The sequence below is a fragment of the Dysidea avara genome, chromosome 15 (assembly GCF_963678975.1).
Source record: "Dysidea avara chromosome 15, odDysAvar1.4, whole genome shotgun sequence".
NCBI classification, from domain to species: Eukaryota; Metazoa; Porifera; class Demospongiae; order Dictyoceratida; family Dysideidae; genus Dysidea; species Dysidea avara.
Genome location: NC_089286.1, coordinates 4,883,545 through 4,902,573, shown reverse-complemented (window position 1 = coordinate 4,902,573; position 19,029 = coordinate 4,883,545). Strand labels below are relative to the sequence as shown.

The 19,029-nt window shown below is 36.8% G+C and overlaps 1 protein-coding gene across 1 annotated transcript; it reads right to left on the bottom strand.

Annotated features, from left to right (window-relative positions):
• Positions 1 to 7,382: 7,382 nt before the first annotated feature.
• On the bottom strand, positions 7,383 to 9,727 carry LOC136245958 (uncharacterized). Its single transcript, XM_066037411.1, has 2 exons — positions 9,576 to 9,727; positions 7,383 to 8,169 (listed from the first exon to the last, which is right to left on the bottom strand). Exons 1-2 carry the CDS (start codon positions 9,648 to 9,650, stop codon positions 7,552 to 7,554), a joined length of 693 nt encoding a protein of 230 aa, XP_065893483.1. The 5' UTR covers positions 9,651 to 9,727; the 3' UTR covers positions 7,383 to 7,551.
• Positions 9,728 to 19,029: the final 9,302 nt, after the last annotated feature.

Here is a 19,029-nt window from a genome sequence, read left to right as displayed (position 1 = left end):
ATAATTCTTATCTGCGTAATAGAATGGATTGGTAGAGAAGGCACCAAGGAGGCAATTATCATGAAATTTCACTAATATCATAACTAATGGAATAATAATGCTTGGGACATGTCACACTCACATTCAAGAAGTTATAACTAAAACAAGTATAATCTATTGAAGAAAATGTACCAGCCAATGTGCCCAACAAAAGTGTTGAAAATTGTACCAAAAAACATCAGTCCAGTAGTCCAGTCCAGTGTTTGTACCTTCCCTTTCTGAGCTGTAATTCACTGTGTAGGCATTAGCCTATTATGCTGGCATAATTCTGGGATAGCTAACCTGAACCATTAACTGAGCTATAGCATAATAGGTATAGAGTTTATGCCATATTGTATATAGCCATTTCTTGTAAGTGCATATAATTCAGTGGTGGATATATTGGGGTTTTCAGGAAATTTTCAATAACTATGATCCCAGACTGTCCAGTTAGGGTAAATGTTAACTTGATAGCTCAGTGGCCTATAGCTATACATAGATCTATGGCATAAACTAGCTAGCAACGAATAAGCCGATAATTATTTCGAAGTTGCTATTGTTCTGGTAGCTGAAAATATTTTGTCAGGGCTATTGTTCCAGCAGTCCACTAGATTTCTCTTACTATCAAGCACACTAGTTGTATGCTATGCCACTTTAGGGCATGTGTCTAGTAGTTGCCCCAAGTATTCAACTTTAGGGTGCGACAAGTATTAGTGTTAGGGTTGGGTTCAGCATTGGTTTCTTCTTCACCTTTGTCTTCAGGATAGAATTTACTCCACTTGGACATATATAAGGTAGAAGCTAAGGGACATGTGTAGCTGGGAGCAGGGGCGGATCCAGGGGGGGGGGGGGGGGGGCTTTGGGGGCTGAAGCCCCCCCCCCTTCATATTTAGGCCTTACTTGATCAATATGCTGAGTATTATAATGAAATTTTGTCTTAGCATAATTATATGATCACTAATAATACAAATACTCATAAAACCACCTTATAAACGTCTTTCCAAGGTATTATCAGTGGATTTATGCTAAAATTTATGCAACAAGGACCCGAATCAGCATTGGAGGTTTACAAGATCGAGATACTCTAATAGAGCAGTCAGCTAACTACTCTAATAGAACATTCACTGGAAACATGTAGTTGGTTCTGTTATGGAATTTTTCCAAATCTGCCTGCACCTATACATGCAATGAAATGAATTGGTCTGTTTAAAGGGCTTCATTCATCTACTTGTGTAGTTAATATGTATGACAATACTTAATTCAGGTTCACAATTTCCATTGAAAATGCTCTCAGATTCAATCTTGTATTGTTCAAATTTCAAAATTTTCCACTTTCAACATTATTATTCTAACATGCACCTATTCAGTGTTGTGCAATTGTGAGAGGGGTGCATCATGTACTTGGTTGTCTGTACCTACCCAAACTTTTCCATTAGCAAAATGCTTCAGAGAGCCAAAACTATAATCTAAAGGCAGTATATAAAATATCTACAGGCAGAAAATATTATGAATTTTATGTGGAAATGTCTCCAAATTGCAGTGTTTTAGCATCTATTTTTCAAAAATTTCCTGGGGGGGCATGCCCCCAGACCCCCTTAGTTCCAGCATGTGAAGCATGCTGGGAAGTGTGTTTCGCTACCTCTACCCAAGAGATTAGTACCTTGAGTTAGCCCCCCCCTTTATAAATCCTAGATCCGCCCCTGGGGAGCCACGTAGCACAGTGGTAACGACTCTGGGTTCATACACTGGAGGTCCTGGGTTCAATTCCTGATCAAAGATTTTGTGTTTTTTCTGTGTTTGAGGACCCTTTTTGTCTAATATTCACGTGACTACTGGGACAATAGCAACAGCCTAATTATTATAGAGCCGCTTAACACGCTTAAATGCCGTAATGGCATTTTCAGTGATTTCAAAGGCAAAAGTATGAAGTTTAGCCAGTAGAAAAAGTCCCAATACAATACGGTGCACTATGTATAATTCTTGGTATTTTATCATCCACATGAATCGTAATAATAAATTTGGGGTGTGTGCACTATTTTTATAGGGGATTTCAGCTGAAACCATTGTAACCCCCCTGTATCTGCCACTGTAATTGTGTAGCTTTCATGCAAAAGGTTTATGTGTTCTAATCAACCGACACTCTGTCAGTAACAAGAGTTCATAATAATATGAACTCTTTACATAACATAACCATTAAATTTATAAGTGAATTACTTTAGTGAATTTCATGCATGACATTAAGACTGATCATGATCTTCCAAAATTTATGCCTTAACCTCCATAGCTATTTTGCTTACTTTCTGAGAATGCATAAAAATGATAACTTGTGATCAAAAGTGGCTCATAATGTGGAGAGTTGCTCATTTTACACTTTATAGCTAGCTATGTTACCATTTAGGAAGTTACCACCTGAAAGAATATTCAAGTTCACAGTATGTAACTATGTATGCATTATTTTGTTGTAATTCAAGTTACTGACTATAACGATTCTATTAAATGATGCTTGAAGTAGCTGCATACCTTCATTAAGAGACAATGCATGATTGTTCCAATCTGATTACATAATATGTAGGTTGAATATTTAAAAACACTCAGTGGCACAAGTCTATAGCTGTAGCTAATAGTTAGTTCTTTGATACTGTGCATGTTGCTCATTACTGCTCTGCTGAAAAGCAGTAGCAGGTGTACTTACAGCCACTTCTGAGGATATGCAACTAATACACAAGCTAACTATTAGATATGATGGGAAGTCTTTAATCAAATCTTTAAGTAAGCTTGCTTACAGTATAAACAAAAAGAAATGGTGATACACAGAAAATTTCTAGAGCAAAGGAATTTTAGCTGCCATATTCATGCAGTGTAGCAGATAATGTACTTATAGAAATATTAGTCATTATCAAGTTAGTTTTTGTCTTGTGCATATGATCTTGTGCAAATGACCTTATGGATGGAATTGATAATCAATGCTGAGTAGCATACATAGTTTTAACAGCAAAGTTGTGATACTTGACAGAAAAAGTGATACAAGACTTTCAATTTTGCATGGTATGGGAAGACTGGCTGTCTGGCTATAGCTAGCAATAGGAAGAATGTTGAGGATGTCAGTTGTGCAACTTATTGAACCTAATGAGTCCTTGGACTTGCCATGTGACAACAAATGCAGTACTAAAGGGACTTGCAGATGACTTAATGCTTAAAGTTGATAAAATTCTTATTGGAGGCTATATAGCTAGTTGGTGGGTGCATGGTCAAGTGCATGCTTGTATGATAACAGTACAGTCATGCAGTACTGCTGAAGGATATATACCCATAGCTAACTAGCAAGCACCCAGCTAGTACACCCAGGTTCAAGCAAACAGCACATTTTTATCTTGTCTTGTTAGTGAAGATGTGGATTTGAAGCCATGCTTCATAGTGAACATTCATTTAACTGAGAAATCTTTAGCACATGCATATATGGTTTAGAAAATTGAATGTAATGTAGCTACAACAGATCAAGCAAATGGAATGATAAGTTTCTAGGTATTGTTGCAGCAACTGCAGAGCATAAACATTACTAGTCTACTTGGTAAAGAAGGCATATTATGAAAAAATGAACAGTGGTCGATGTATGCATTAGTTTGAACTTAAAATTACCCTCGGTGTATATAGCCAGACTTCCTTTTAATGTGTGAATGGTTGCCCTTGAAATTCAACCGTAAACCTTTAAAGCTTTTATGCTGTGCCATTTCTATTCAAGCTATTTGACTTTCAGACATAGATGATGTCTATTGGAAGACCTATAGATCGGTTTCTGTGGTTTTGTGTTCAAAACTGCTTCTAATTTTAGCTCATGATCAATAATAGTCTAGCTAACTCAATATAGCTATACCGGCTATGATGCTGTGACAGTGTCATAACAAAATGTTAATTTGCCATAATTATAGCTAATTTCTCAGCTTTAAACATTGTCTAGCAGTCTAAATAATTCAATTACAGCTTAAGATTTTCTGGGGACATGATTCCAGATCAGTGGATCTCTTCATCTTTATAGTTTTCATTCTTTAGCTGATGTCTGTTGTATGTTTTAAACTGGGATTATTTCTGCATTCTTCACGTTTCAGCAACATGTTTCTGACTCACTGTATTCACAGGTTTTAAGCCTTCTCACAGGTCCCTAGTGGGATAGTATTCACAGAATAAACTCCATGACACTGTCCAACTTTCATCGCTAAAGTTGATTCCTACTGTACCACTCCTGATTGATACATATAATGTCATGATGATGATACTGTAAAACACATGCATGGCTCAAGAATTGTCTCCTGTTTTGCAAGTAATTCCATATTGATTATTCTTGCTCATTAGAGGTCCAGAGTACTCCAGACACAATTAATTAGCTATGTACCATGCCTATATACAAGTCTATACACATCGTAACACATGCATATCATATACTAGTATATATACTCCTGGATAATACATAAATAATGTACATTGAAATTTCAAGAAGTGACTGCATGGAATGTGGAATGTCAAGTGAGCTAGGCTAAATGATCTATACTGACTATACATCCAATGCCAAATATATATTTATTACTGTGCAGAAATCAAAAGAGATTATAATGCACAGGTATTAATCATATTGTAAAACCGATTAAGTCTAGGGGAGTTAATTACAGTGGGGGGAGGGAGTTCCATACCTTAACAGTGGAGGGAAAAAAGGAAATTTTATATGAGTCTATTCTAGTTTGTAATTGGGTGAAGTATCCTCTTCTTGAATCGCGTTGATTGGGGATCAGTAAGTTGGAGGGAATGTGTAAATTTCTATTGATTATTTTATACATAATAATGAGTTTGGCTATGTTCCTTCTGGTTTGGAGGCTCTGTAGATCTAAAGACTCTAACATGTTGGTCACACTGGAGTATGGAGAAATATTGTTGAAGCAGAATCTGGCTGCATGTCTTTGTACAGCTTCTAGTCTCTGAATGTTAACATTGTTAACATAGGTATGGGGGGGCCCATACGGAGGAAGCATATTCAAGGATCGGATGAACCGTTGACTTGAAACATATTGCTTTAATATCGGAGGGACATTGTCTTAGATTACGATGCAGGAAACCATTTACTGGCAGCTTTATGAGCAACAGACTGTAAGTGGTTGCTCCAGGTAAGCTTACTGTCAATTAATACTCCAAGGTATTTGGTGGTTGTAACTTCCTTGATAGGAGATTTTACAATAAAGTAAGTATGAGTAATTGGGATCTTTTTATTTGTAATATGTAAACAATTTGCATTTTGAAGGGTTGAAAGGTAATTGCCATTTAAGTGACCATTCTTCAAGAGCATCTAAACCTTGCTGTAGAGAGATGCAATCATCCTTCAAATAAACATAAGAATATAAAAGGACATCATCAGCATAGAGTCTAACTTTACTACAAACACAAGTAGGGAGATCATTGATATACATCAGAAATAATAGGGGGCTAACACTGTTCCTTGTGGCACACCTGAAAGTACATGAGTTGCATGACTTTTCATGTTATCTACAATGACACGTTGGGATCTGTTGGTTAGAAAAGCTTGGAGCCAAGTTAATATTAGTCCGCGAATTCCATAATGAGAGAGTTTCTGATTCAGCCAGGCATGTGGGACTTTATCAAATGCTTTGCTAAAGTCAAGAGTTAAAACATCACACTGGCCTCCTTCATTTAGGCATTCAGCAAAATCATTAACAGCGGTAATTAACTGGGTATCACAACTTCTGTTAGTGTGAAAACCATGCTGTTCATCACAGAGTACTTCATATCTTTGCAGACATTTTGATAAAGTAGAGTACACAATATTTTAGCACATAACAAGTGAATGAGATAGGTCTGAAGTTACAGGGGTCTGAAAGGTTTCCTTTTTTAAAAACAGGAACAACTGAGGCCTCCTTCCAGACTTCTGGTAGTTTACCCTGGTCCAATGATGCTTGAAATATTAATGCTAGGGCAGGGGCAATTTCAAGGCTAACTTCTAATGAGCTGGGAGATTATCAGGCCCATTAGCCTTGTTAGGGTCAATGTTACTCAAAAATTCTGCAACACCCTCAATGTGGATTTGAATAGAATTGACACAAGGGAGAGGCTCACTTTCCATAGTTGGAATACAAGAAGTATCTTCATTTGTAAACATTGATGAGAAGTAGTTACCAAATATGTTAGCTTTAGCCAATGGATCAGTGTGGGTTTCACCCTGGAAATTAAGTGGGCCCACACCGCCAATGTTATCTTGTCTCTTACTTTTAATATATGTCCATAGTTTCTTAGTTACTGTATTTTTGCTTGGGTCAACCATATCAGACACACATTTGTTATAAGCAGGACGGCATTTTCGCTGGCATTCTTTTTTAAGGTTGTGGTACTTAGTCCAGTGTCGTGGTTGATTAGTTTTATGAGCGTGGTTGTAAGCACGTTGTTTTCTTTTAGAAAGACATTTAATGTAATTGGTTATCCATGGTTGTTTAATGTTGGAAGAGCTTAGTTTAGTAGAGACTAAGTCTAGACAAGTATTGCAGATAAATGACAGCATTTAGAAACACCAAGTGCATGCATGATTACTCAATTATAGTATGTGGTTAATATATGATTGCCACTGGAGAATATTATGGCAAGATACAACACTACATGAATTGTATAATACACTTTGTATAATCTATTTATTTATATGAAATTTAGCTATTTTGATGACACCAAAATCTATTTTCTTAAAACTCTAATACAACAGTCAGGCATTCAACAATATTCTTTTATGTCTGACATCTATATAATGGCTGCATACTATGCAGCTATCAGTTTATCCCAGCTGTTGGCTAGCTACTCATCTATATCCTGCAGTGATGCAATTGCTATGCTACAAATAATTATGTGGTATTTATAATGGCAGCAATAGTTTGATACCAGCTACAACTAACGTAACTACAACCAACACAACATGTTGCAAAAAATATATGCATACATATAATACGTATCTGAATCCCAGACACTAATATATATGACAGAGTATATTGCAAGAGTATTGTGCATACAGTTGAGTATATAAATTAGTACACTTTTTATTAAGGTAATTATTATAATATTATAATAGTTATACGGGCACAATGTGGAGTCTATGAAATTTATAAACCCAAAAGACTGAATCTGTAATGCATGAGGGCACTACTAAGGGCCTGAGGGTTTATAAATTGGCAGTGAATACTGAACCAAAAGTCAGTTCAATAAGTCATACTGGCTACAGTAATAAAATTAGACAAGAAAGGGTTACTAAACAGAAAACCTCACAAAACTCAGCCAGGGCTCAAACCCTGGACTACTGGAGCTTTAGGCAAGCATGCTAACCACTGTGCTACCACTGCTAGCTACCGACCTCCCCTTCTTTTCTATCTTATAAATGTTACTAAGTAGTAGTCTCAGTATATTGTAAGAAGAACCTAATCCGCTAAAGGTGAAGAATACATTCCTACAACAAATTCTACATGTTCCACACTACGCACTATATAGTCACTAATAGTTCTAGTCCAGGTTGATATCTACTACAATGTATTTAATACGATACTTTTCCAAAGGACTATGGCAGTACATCTCAAGGTACAATCCTTTGGTGAGGTCTAGAAGACGTCGATAGTTAGCAATATTAGTATATCCTTCATCATGTTCTGTGTGACAGGATCCCCATTTCTCTGTTGGTTTGATCTGAATCCTTATCTCACCAGAGTAACACCGAGAAATCACTAGTGGGCCACTTCCTCCAGCACCATTTTGAAGAATTCCTGTACTTATGTCAGCTTCTCGAAGGATACATGGTGAGATAGAAAGATAATTGTCTTTATCATGTGCTAAAAATCCCACAAAAGAGGCTTTATCACTTATTCCTATTTGCAGGTCATGGTCTGCACCATTAGCTACTTGAGTGTCCATAGCAATAGTGATTGTAATGGCAACACTATCAGTAGATGATAGGACATTAGGAGGTACCAGTTGTTGTCGTAACATTCGTTCAAATTGTACACCAGAGGGAAACTCAATATATTGAGAATGAAGGGCATGTGGTGTGGTTAATATGGCATGATCATGTATCCATTTTGGAGTCATCAGTTGATGGTAGGGTAGGATGGTGTGTACCTCCTGAACCTGATTTTGAGAATAGGAACATTAAATGTAGTTACTGTACTATGATATCACATTGTAGCAACAGCAGCATGTAAGTGGCAGCAGCAAACAACACAATATAGCTATTTAATAGTTATGGTTTGCCTGATGTATATATATATTTATTTATTAATTATGCACAGAACCTCATAAATGTATATAATATATATATGCCCAGGCCCAGGGGCTGCAGGCCCGAGTACGCGGGCATATATATTAGGCAAATCCCAAATGGCCATGGTATAAGTAATATATACCACTTGGGTATGGCAAACCTACATTCAACACATTACTTATACACAAAGGTATCTAGATATCGATTGTGGGTTTAAATTTGGGCTGTGGTATTCACAAAAAAGAAATGATTGTGGGTTTTGCTGGTTTTAGTGGTACCATTTCTAGCCAAGTAACCCAGCTAAGGATGTCTAAAACATGATGGTCTAAAGTGCTAAAGTAAATGCTGAGGAATATAGGGTACTAATGGTCGAAATGTGTTGTATAAAAAACCATCCCCAACACTGCGTAAGCAATTGTTTAGCGGTGCATAGTAGCTGATGACAATTATTTTCCTTAAAGAGAATGCTTGTCTAGTTAAGCCTATATGCTAAACTCAAACCCACAATGCAAAACTTTAAACATCTCAATTATAAAGAATCAAAGGGAACTGATGCTTTGTAGTTGCCTCAGCATCGAAGGCATTTGTGGTCAGGGCTATACCATGATATCATCCTGTGATTTTCTTTGATCTGAGGTGTCAAGTAGATATGTATCATGAAGCCACCTAACTTCAAAAGGCAAACTTCATGGTACATATATTATAAACCATGGCTGGCTATGAGCAATACTGACAATTTTTTATATAAACTCAAACCGAAACTGATTGTGGGAATTTGTTATTGATCACATGATGAAAACCATGCTTTTGATTTTGTATCCTACAGCGCTCAGATGGAAACGATTTGTCACCCTTGCCATCCTATGAGTTGAGAACATTGGTTTAAGGCGAGAACAAATCACAAGCAGTTAGCTGTATTTTTTAATATGGACACACCCACTTTTCAAGTAACACCAGACAAACATTCTACAGTGTAGCATACCTTATAGATGTTTAGTAAATGTAGTAAATAGTCTGTAAAACAATGCAGTGGCTTTAAAATACTTGTAAATTGCTTAATTGAACTTTTCCATAGGACTTGCTTGTTTATGTTAACAAACATAGTCACAATGTTAGTTGCTGCTGTCCCACGTTGGTCTATATGATGAATTCAGTGGTCAGTCTCGTATTGGTTTAGGTGATTAATCACCCACAGGCTCTTAGCCTGCATAGTTGTATCACGTTCCCTTGTGATACAACTATTACACATACACTAAACATTATTATTACTAACATTGTTGTTAGCCTCCACTCCATCAGGCAGACAAGTTGTTCCCAATAACACAAGGAGAACTACTAGTACTAACATAGTGTAAAGTGACTAGCAATTGATAATAGTTGATATGACTGAATAGGATGAGACTAGTAGCTGATGATGAAGTGTAGAACGCCATCAGTTTTACAGGATGTTTACTGTTTGTGCTGGTTGTATGACAAAGGTATGTAGTAGGAGTTAATTGAATACCTTATTTGGTGTGATTGGTTTGTGGTTTCTAACATGTGACTGATGATGGCATAGTGTGGCTGATGAGACCAAAGGTCACACGTTTCTGCACAAAGTGACAAACATCATAGCCATATACACCCATATCATTATAGTTGCATTGTGCAAGGAGAATGCCTTAGATGACACATATGTTACAATGAGAATAAACGATCTATGTAGCTAGCTACGTACTTGAATTTTACTCGTTGTGTGTAGTCATCGTCGTTGTTGTTAGGTGTAATTGTTGTTAATTGTTTTACTGTTAACATTACTACTAAAAATGCACTGTTGTGACTGTACAATAATATTCTGTGGCAAATTAAGGAAGCTATGTGGCACATATAATGCCATGCTGCACATTAATATACAATGTGGTGACTCTGCCACTTAACAGTGTATTTAATTTCCATATTAATTGATGCTAGTATACACATACCTGTGAGGTTTCAACAATCTTTAGCTATACTAGATATTTATTAGCTGCTTATATGTACAAAATTATTTCCACAAGTAATTCAAGGTCAAATTTATGGGGGTGCATGGGGGCTGAAGCACCCTCCTCAAAAATTTGCTAGCTATAAAGGTAGTAAAAGTGTAGATTATATGGTAGAAGTTAATACAGGTGCAATTGCATCAAAAGTAGTGTTGCACTGATAATCGGTTCAATAATTGGTATCGGGCTGATATTGGCTACTAGCCAATTAATCGGTTATCAGTGTTGGGCAAGTTACTTTTAAAAAGTAACTAGTTACATTTAAAAAGTAACTAGTTACATTTAAAAAGTAACTAGTTACATATTACATATTACTTGCAACTGAACTATTTAGTTACAGTTACATATTACCCATAAAATAAAGTAACTATAATAATATTACATATTATATTACTTTGTGTCCACAGCCTTAAGCTGACACATGTGAAACTACCACCTTATCACGTAACATGATTGCATTGTTGGACAATGTGCAAATCTTGGTTATAAGCTGGTGAATAAGCTTCATTCAGTAGGTTTCATTACTTCATTGTGGCTAGGCATTACTCAGTGCATCACTAATGAGATCAGTAACTTTGTTACTTGCAGTAATAATATTATGTAATATTAGATTCGTTACAGTAACTATATTACTTTAGTAACGCGTTACATTTGTAAGTAAAGTAACTTGAGTTATATTACCTGTTTTTATAGCATATTTCGTTATATTACTTAGTTACCACAAAAGTAATAATATTACGTAACGCTTTACATAAGTAATGCGTTACTCCCAACACTGTTGGTTATGAATAAATCAAAGCCAATATTAATCTCCACTGTGCTGTGTAATATAATGATGTGGGAGAGGCTAGACATAAGTTATTTGGCATTTTAATTAAGTCATGTGTTGATGGTTTAGCAGTGACTATAATTAAGCCATGCCCATAATAAACTGTCAGGTTTTAGGCCATGCCCAACAGTAAACTGAGGTTTTAGGTTTCTATGTAGTACCAGCCACTTGTCTAGCAGTAGTAAAATGTACTTAAAACCTGTTAACCATGAGTAACTTTTACTTGTGGTATACATCTAACTTTACATTTTAGCCTAGAATGAGAGGTATATCAATACTTATGTCACTAATATGAGTCATTTAATAATGATGAGGATGAGTGTTAGTGTATATCAGATCGGTTATCGGTATCAGCTAATTATGTTGCTTAATATCAGCTAGGCCTGAGCCTATTATGCTCAAAATTTTACCTATTATTCTTTCCAGAATTTCCCAAAAAATTTCCCTATTATTCTTTTTGTTATTCTTGTATCCAGCCTATTATTCCATAATTATTCCCATTCGGTATATAGTCACTTAGTTTTCAAGATGCTGCTATAAGTAGTTAGCAGACTTAGAATAGCTATCCACAGTGATAATTCAAGTGTATTTAATTATTAGTGTATTATAATATGCTGTAACTACCTTATAGCTACTAAGTTAGGTAGATAATAATGCTCAGACTTGAAGAAGATACACTGGTATAAGATGTACAAGTTTCAGAATTGCAGATAATCATGCCGTTAAATCCCTGATGCTTGCTGCAGATTATTAACATGAAGGTGCTGTCTATCTTTTTCTCTCGCGGTCCTCCATACAATGCATCCGCGGAGCCCGCTCATCCATCGGTCACTATGTTAAGACTCCCCCAATTGTGGAGCTGATTCGGGCAGAGTCTCAGTTTGCCGTGGACTAAGAAAGTCCCGGTTTGTCCAGCACAGGCCATTTATGTGCTGGGGGTGGTAGGCAAGGGCAGTCCATCAAGCCCGGGTAAAAAAAAAAAAAAAATTATTAACATGAAACGACCTGACTGCTCTATTAGAGTATTCGAGCGTTCTATTAGAGTATATCGATCTTTTAGAGGCTTTTCAGCTCCTTTCAGCCAGCACTCCTGTCAGCTTTACATCATTTGTAGTAGCTTAACTCTTTCTTCTAGGTAATCAAGAAGAGACACGCCCCCTAATTCCACCGATTATTCCCGTGTTCGTCCGATTATTCTAAAATTATCCCTGTAACCATCCTATTATTCCGGAATTATTCTCACGAAATTGGTGACCTATTATTCTCAAGATTATGCCGGCATAATAGGCGCAGGCCTAATATCAGCTATCGGAATAATCGGCTAATTTGGATATTGGTACAACACTAATCTAAAGGTTTTAAATCGAAAGGTTTTAAATTAAAATTAAAATCGAAAGGTTTTACCTCTTTGTGGTTTGCTAGTGTCATCTGGCCCTCATGAGTCTTCAAAGGGAAGCAACCGTTAGAGTAGATATTTTGGACTTCATTGAACAAGAACGACAATGCTATATTGGACAGTCAGTTAAGGGAAATTCACATAAAATTGGAGAGTTCACGCAGTATCTTCACAATCACCCAACTATTTGCTTTACTCCACTGAACATGTCCATCCTCTTGTTTTTTTACCAACTTGGGATTCCCCTTCCAAAATGTTCCACTGAATTATATAGTCACTTCATCTGTCAAGCAATATACTGACACCTTGCCAGTCTGGTCATACACTTGAAAACACTATCACTAATCTTGCAACCCTGCCAGAACCTTATAATAAGATAATAAAGCAACTGGTAAGCTATCACTTGAGGCCCTAAACAATAACAAGCTATTACATCCTGAAGACATTAAAGCAGCATTCCCAGACATGGTTGGTACAATCAGCACAACATTTTGGCCTTACAGAGAAAACAGTGACCGTTAACTTCCTCCACCTAACCGTTCAGGAATACCCAGCTTACTCTATTATTACTGACCTTCAAGGAAACAATAAGAGCTTTGTCTTCTCCATGGAAAATTCTGGAGTGATCTCATTTAAACATGTTTACCATTTATGTCATGCTTGCCAAAGATCAGAAACCTTCTTTTAAAAAATCCTCGTCGGGTGGGGATGATGAAATTGCCATCTCTAGTGCATTCCTTTGTGACCAATTAATGGTGCAAATCCATTGAAAAGGCAACTTATACAGAAACCTATCTTGGCAGTACTAGCCTATCAGCTACAGGTCTTGAGTGCCTGTGTCTCTCTTCTCATCTCATCCTCCCACAAACAGTGGGCATGGCTCAACTTGTATGACTGTTATATCCAAGACCATGGCCTTCACATTCTTCACAAATATCTTAATCACAGTGGTACTACTGTTTACACTTTATGGTTGTGCCATAGTGGCCTGACTAGATCTTCCTTCTCTTACATCAGAGATATCATCCTCAGCTGCAAAGTGCAAGGATTGTGGATAAATGGTAACCGGACAATTAGAGAGGGTGAAGAGCTCTATACAATGTTATTGCATCCCTCCTCTATGCTTACAGTTCTGGACATGGAGGATACCTGCTTATCTTCTGCTGCATCTCAAGTACTATTTCATGCAGTGAAGGAAGTCAATATGTTGATGGAACTCTGCATTCACCACAATGATATCACTGATGATGTAGCTGGTGATATTGTTAATACTTTAAGCACGAATAAATCTCTAGTAAAACTGGGGATGAGAGGCAACACCATTAGTGGAGAAGCCACCCCATTAGTGGAGAAGCCATTCTATGTATCCTTCAATCACTGAGAGGTAACAACACACTACAAATGCTAGCTATTCCTAGTTTCCATCCTGGCAGTACAGGAAATCAACAAACACCAAAGGAGTCAAGGAAACTTAGTCGTTCGCTGGTGGTAACTTTATTATTTGACTTTTATTATACTGCAGTTTGCAAATTTATCTCCTGTTTAGCTTAAGTGAAAGCCTTTTTAAAATCCACCATCACAACACCACGTTCCACCGGAACCAGCACCAAACCAAAAACAGAAATTTGTCATGATCTAGGAGTTATATTATCATTAAATTTCTAAATTATCACCATATTCTCAGTAAAGTATATAAAGTACTAGGCTTATGTACTTCAATGTACCCTTTCCAATAGCATTAACATCAACTGTGAAAAGCAACTATATATATTTCTCTCATCTGGTCACAATTAATGTTTTCTTCAGTTTTATGGAAACCTTATCTCATCAAGCATATCCAATTATTCATAAAACGTTTACACCAGTGAATATACAGAACCTGTCAAAGCTATGTACATTCTTGACATTAACAATATCATTTCAATTTTTATTACCAGTTTGAAATTCCCTACCATATTATAAAGACCATAATACACTTCACCCACTTGCCAAGCAACTAGAAAATTACAACATATAAGAAAATCAGATAATAAGCTGCTATTTTTATTTTTATAGATTACCATGCCTCTAGAATGCATTAATAATTATGTGCTTTAAACCATAATTTTGTGCGTTTAAATAAAATGGTGCAGCCAAGATCATAATATTACTATGTGAGCTACTATGTGAGCTCAGGGATTTGCTAGTGTAGTTCCCAGCCCTGTTTTAAACTAGGCACCGGCCGATTATGCCGGCATAATTTAAAGTATAATAGGTGACCAAAAGCATCAAGCATAATGCCAGCATAATAGGCGGACGATATTTGAAATTTTAATTAAAATGCGCAATACGCGCGCCTGAAAGAAAGCAAATATTCACTGCCAATAGTATTATTCGTGCATTTCATATTTAAAAACACGTAATATAACTTATTAAACCGTTTCTTTGTTGGTTATTCACACTTTGCAGAAATAAGATCGAGATACCCTAATAGAGCAGTCACTTACTCTAATACAGCAGTCAGGAAAGGCTGATATACTCTAATAAAACAGTCAGTTCTAGAGCATAATCTTGATTTTGAAAGCATAATTTTGAGCATAATAGGCCTAATTTTTGAGCAATGCTCAAAAGCATAATAGGTAAAATTTTGGGCGGCATAATAGGCCGGAGCCTATTTTAAACTGAGTAGCTAGTCCTTTGCCAACAGTCAAGTCCTATCTAGTCCTAAGTCCATTCAGTTGACAACTTACATAGCTATGTAGTACTGATGGTGCTGTGATGTTATTGTTGTATATCTCTCTGTCTGTACATTTCCACCAAATTTTGGTTTATTTGAAGTCAATATGTTGGTAATTTCGTTATATATTAACCATGAAATTCTATTAAGTTATAACTGTCCTGTAATATATACCACTTTAGCATGGGCATTAAAAGGCACTGCTTGAAGTTTAACATTGTCCAGGCAATATCATGGGAACACAGTTTGCTCATAGCTTTGATGCCCAACCATTTCAAAGATGCGATATGTTTTGACTCATTATGCTGAGCGACACAAGCATTTAATTATGGTTTTGGGTTTCATACAGGTTAGGCTAGGCTCAGTGTAGTTGCTAAGTTTCAATTAGTTAAAGCCATCTATAGTTAATTTTATGTTTCAGATCCCCCTGCCTGCATCACTATGTTCCACTGCCTAAATTTAGTAATTATTATCGTATATTTAATGTAAATGAGCTTACTTACATCGCTAGGCATAGAAAGATGGGACTAGTCTTGATGTCAGGAGAAGGACTTAATTAATCAACCTTTTCACTTCTCAATAAGTTAAGATAAAGATTTAAAGATCAAAATACTCTAATAGAGCATTCAGCTAACTCTAATAAATAATCAGGTACATGTAAGACTGTAATGAACTATGAATAATGAGCCACCCTCCAACATTGGTTAAGGCTAACTTGCTAGTCTGAAACAAAATTAACAATACTAAACAGCAAGTTGATCAGTAAAATAATCATTCGGACAATGCCTGGTATGGATGCACTGAGTGATATGACATATTGCTACCTGCCACATGCCAGCCATAGTTGAGCAGACCATGGAACACCACAAAGAGGACAACTAGATTTAAATAGGTGAGTAATCTATAGTCCTAACTGCTTAACTTATTATATTAACTTCCTCCCAATAGCAAAGTTAGTATGCTTAATATAGTACAAATGCTAACACCAAAAAATTCATTATTTTTATTTTTCCTGAGCTTGATGGATTGTCCTTGCCTACCAGCCCAGCACAAAAAACAGCACATGTTGGGCAGCTGAAAGTGAAAGTGAGAAGTAGAGTAATGCTGCCAGAATGTAACTCAGACAAGACAGGATCCCACAATTGTAATTTTTCTGGCACTGTGTGTGAAGCATAATGATGTATGAATAATCTTCCAATGGATATTGGCCCATGCTAGTAAAACCACTATCGATCATTAGATATGATGTATAAAAGGAACAGGGTGAATGCTCTGTAATTCTTTACTTCCTATCAGGTGAGTGTGCCTATAAAGTGATATATATATATTATATGCACATATAATGTTACAAATACGAACATTTCTGCTGTATAATGTACATGCATGTACCAGTGATTTTATCCCCCATAGCCATTGGTTTACATTGTTCAAATATGCATGGTTTCAAATAAAGATTTTGATCTTTAAAAAACAATAGTGAACTGAACAGTTTATTGCACTCCAAAGTTATGATTGTTTCAGTTTATTAGTACTAGTAATAGCATGGGTAGCAGTGAAATTTGGGATAAATATCACGAGTGTTGTATTGGAAATGGAGATAAATTTCACGAGGCGAAGCCGAGTGAAATTTACCATTTCCAATACAACAAGAGTGGTATTTATCCCAAAATTTCACTGCTACCCATGCTATTCCCAGTTAATACCATACTCGCTGCATATACGCATGCTGTACATTAGCGTTGCCATGTACGCAATTTGTCACTATGTACTAAACATGTGTCAACACTAATTGTTAACATAAATTCTAGCCAATGAAATTGCAATTACAGCTTTTTCACTGCTACCAGTGAAATACGGGATAAATTTCACTGCTACTATTGAGACTTTTGTATGGACAGTGAAACAGGTATGGTATTATGCCTTGAATTTATCCATTCTTGGGGTTTAGTTAATAATTATACCATGGCCGTGAGGGATTTTGCTGATACATACACTTGAAACAGGCTCGAGGGCCAAGGTGCTTATACCCAATGCAGTCATGGTGTAAGAGCTATATATATGTGTATCAGCGGCGGCGGAAGTAGTTGATATGAGGGGGGGCTGGGCTGACCCAGACTTATTTCTATAGTTTGGTAAGGTGAGACCAAAAAAAAAAAAAAAAAAGGTCGCAACCAACTGACAAGAGCTTTCCACCTCACCAGCTACCATTCCTAGCTGATAAACTACATAAAAATCCTTTCATAGCTCGCTACACACTGACTACTTTATTAGAGTGACTGCTCTATTAGAGTATCTCGATCTTTATCACGGTTTTCAGCCCCACTCCAAGAAAGATAATTTCGGTGTGATATCATTCTGAGGGGGGGCTAAGCCCCCCTCAGCAGACCGAAGGGGGGCTTTAGCCCCCTAGCCCCCCCCTTTCCGCCGCCTATGATGTGTATGTATGTATGTATGTATGTATGTAATTATGTATGTATGTATGTATGTATGTATGTATGTATGTATGTATGTATGTATGTATGTATGTATGTATGTATGTATGTATGTATGTATGTATGTATGTATGTATGTACGTACGTACATACGTACGTACGTACGTATGTATGTATGTACTAGATAAAGTACTGCCGCGAGTGCTATATGGGAAATATAGCACGAGGCAAAGCCGAGTGCCATATTTCGTCTCGAGACCACTTTTTGAGTGCTATATCCCGTACAGCACGAGTGAAAGGCAGTGCTTTATCTGGTATAGAGAAATATCAACTTGAGATACAAGACACACGAAACAATTAGAAACTCACAGAGTAGTGTTATCATCGGTACAATAGGCATTGCAACTGTGTTGCACTGTGCTGTGCCTGCATTAGTCGTTTTGTGAGTCTAATCTGTCTTCTCAACAACTAAAAGTTTACGATTGTGGTACTGTAATAAGCACATTTCCGTGATATTCCTAGGACTTGTCTGTTTATGTGAACAAATCGTAGTAAGAACGTTCACTGCTGCTGACCACAAGCAACCATCATCAAAATCTTCAAGTGTGTCTATAAATTAAATCCAGTGGTTCTCCTCTTACTGGTTGGGCTGACTGGTCAGCCAGCACAGTACAGGCTATCAGCCTATACTGGCTTGGTTGATTTAGTTGTACTGGCCAGAATGAGTGATTACTCACTAATAGTAGGCTATTAGCCTGCAAAATAGAATTAGTCTGCAAAATACACCTGGCAGTTCTATAACTACCTGATATAAAACTGTGGTCTATTAAAGTGTTCCATAACTGCCCAATATAATAGAACACTTTACACACCTTAAGTAGCTAAAGTCTAAGTAGCTAAAGTCTTTGAGCAGGTTGTAGGACCAGGTGTCCTACAGACCTTCAGCACTTGTGCTGTAAAGTATTATAAATAAACTAGTGTCCATTTGGTTCTACTTGGGGTACTTAGAGATAATGAGTTACTCTCTAGAATTCCTATGAATATAAATACATGAAAATAACAAGGAGAAAACATCCTGACCACCTGGTAGACTCTTGTAAGCGTTTGAGCGTAACTTGATGGCTGCAGGTTCGAGGCTACCTAGGTCCAGTTATAGATTTTTTCTCCTTTCTTCAACTTTTCAAACACACCTTAAGTAGCTAAAGTCTAAGTAGCTAAGGTCTTTGAGCAGGCTGTAGGACCAGGTGCCCTACAGACCTTCAGCATTAATAAAATAAATAAAAACTTGTGCTTGTACGAACACTTTTTTGTTTTGATCCTCCCACGCAAAGTTCTA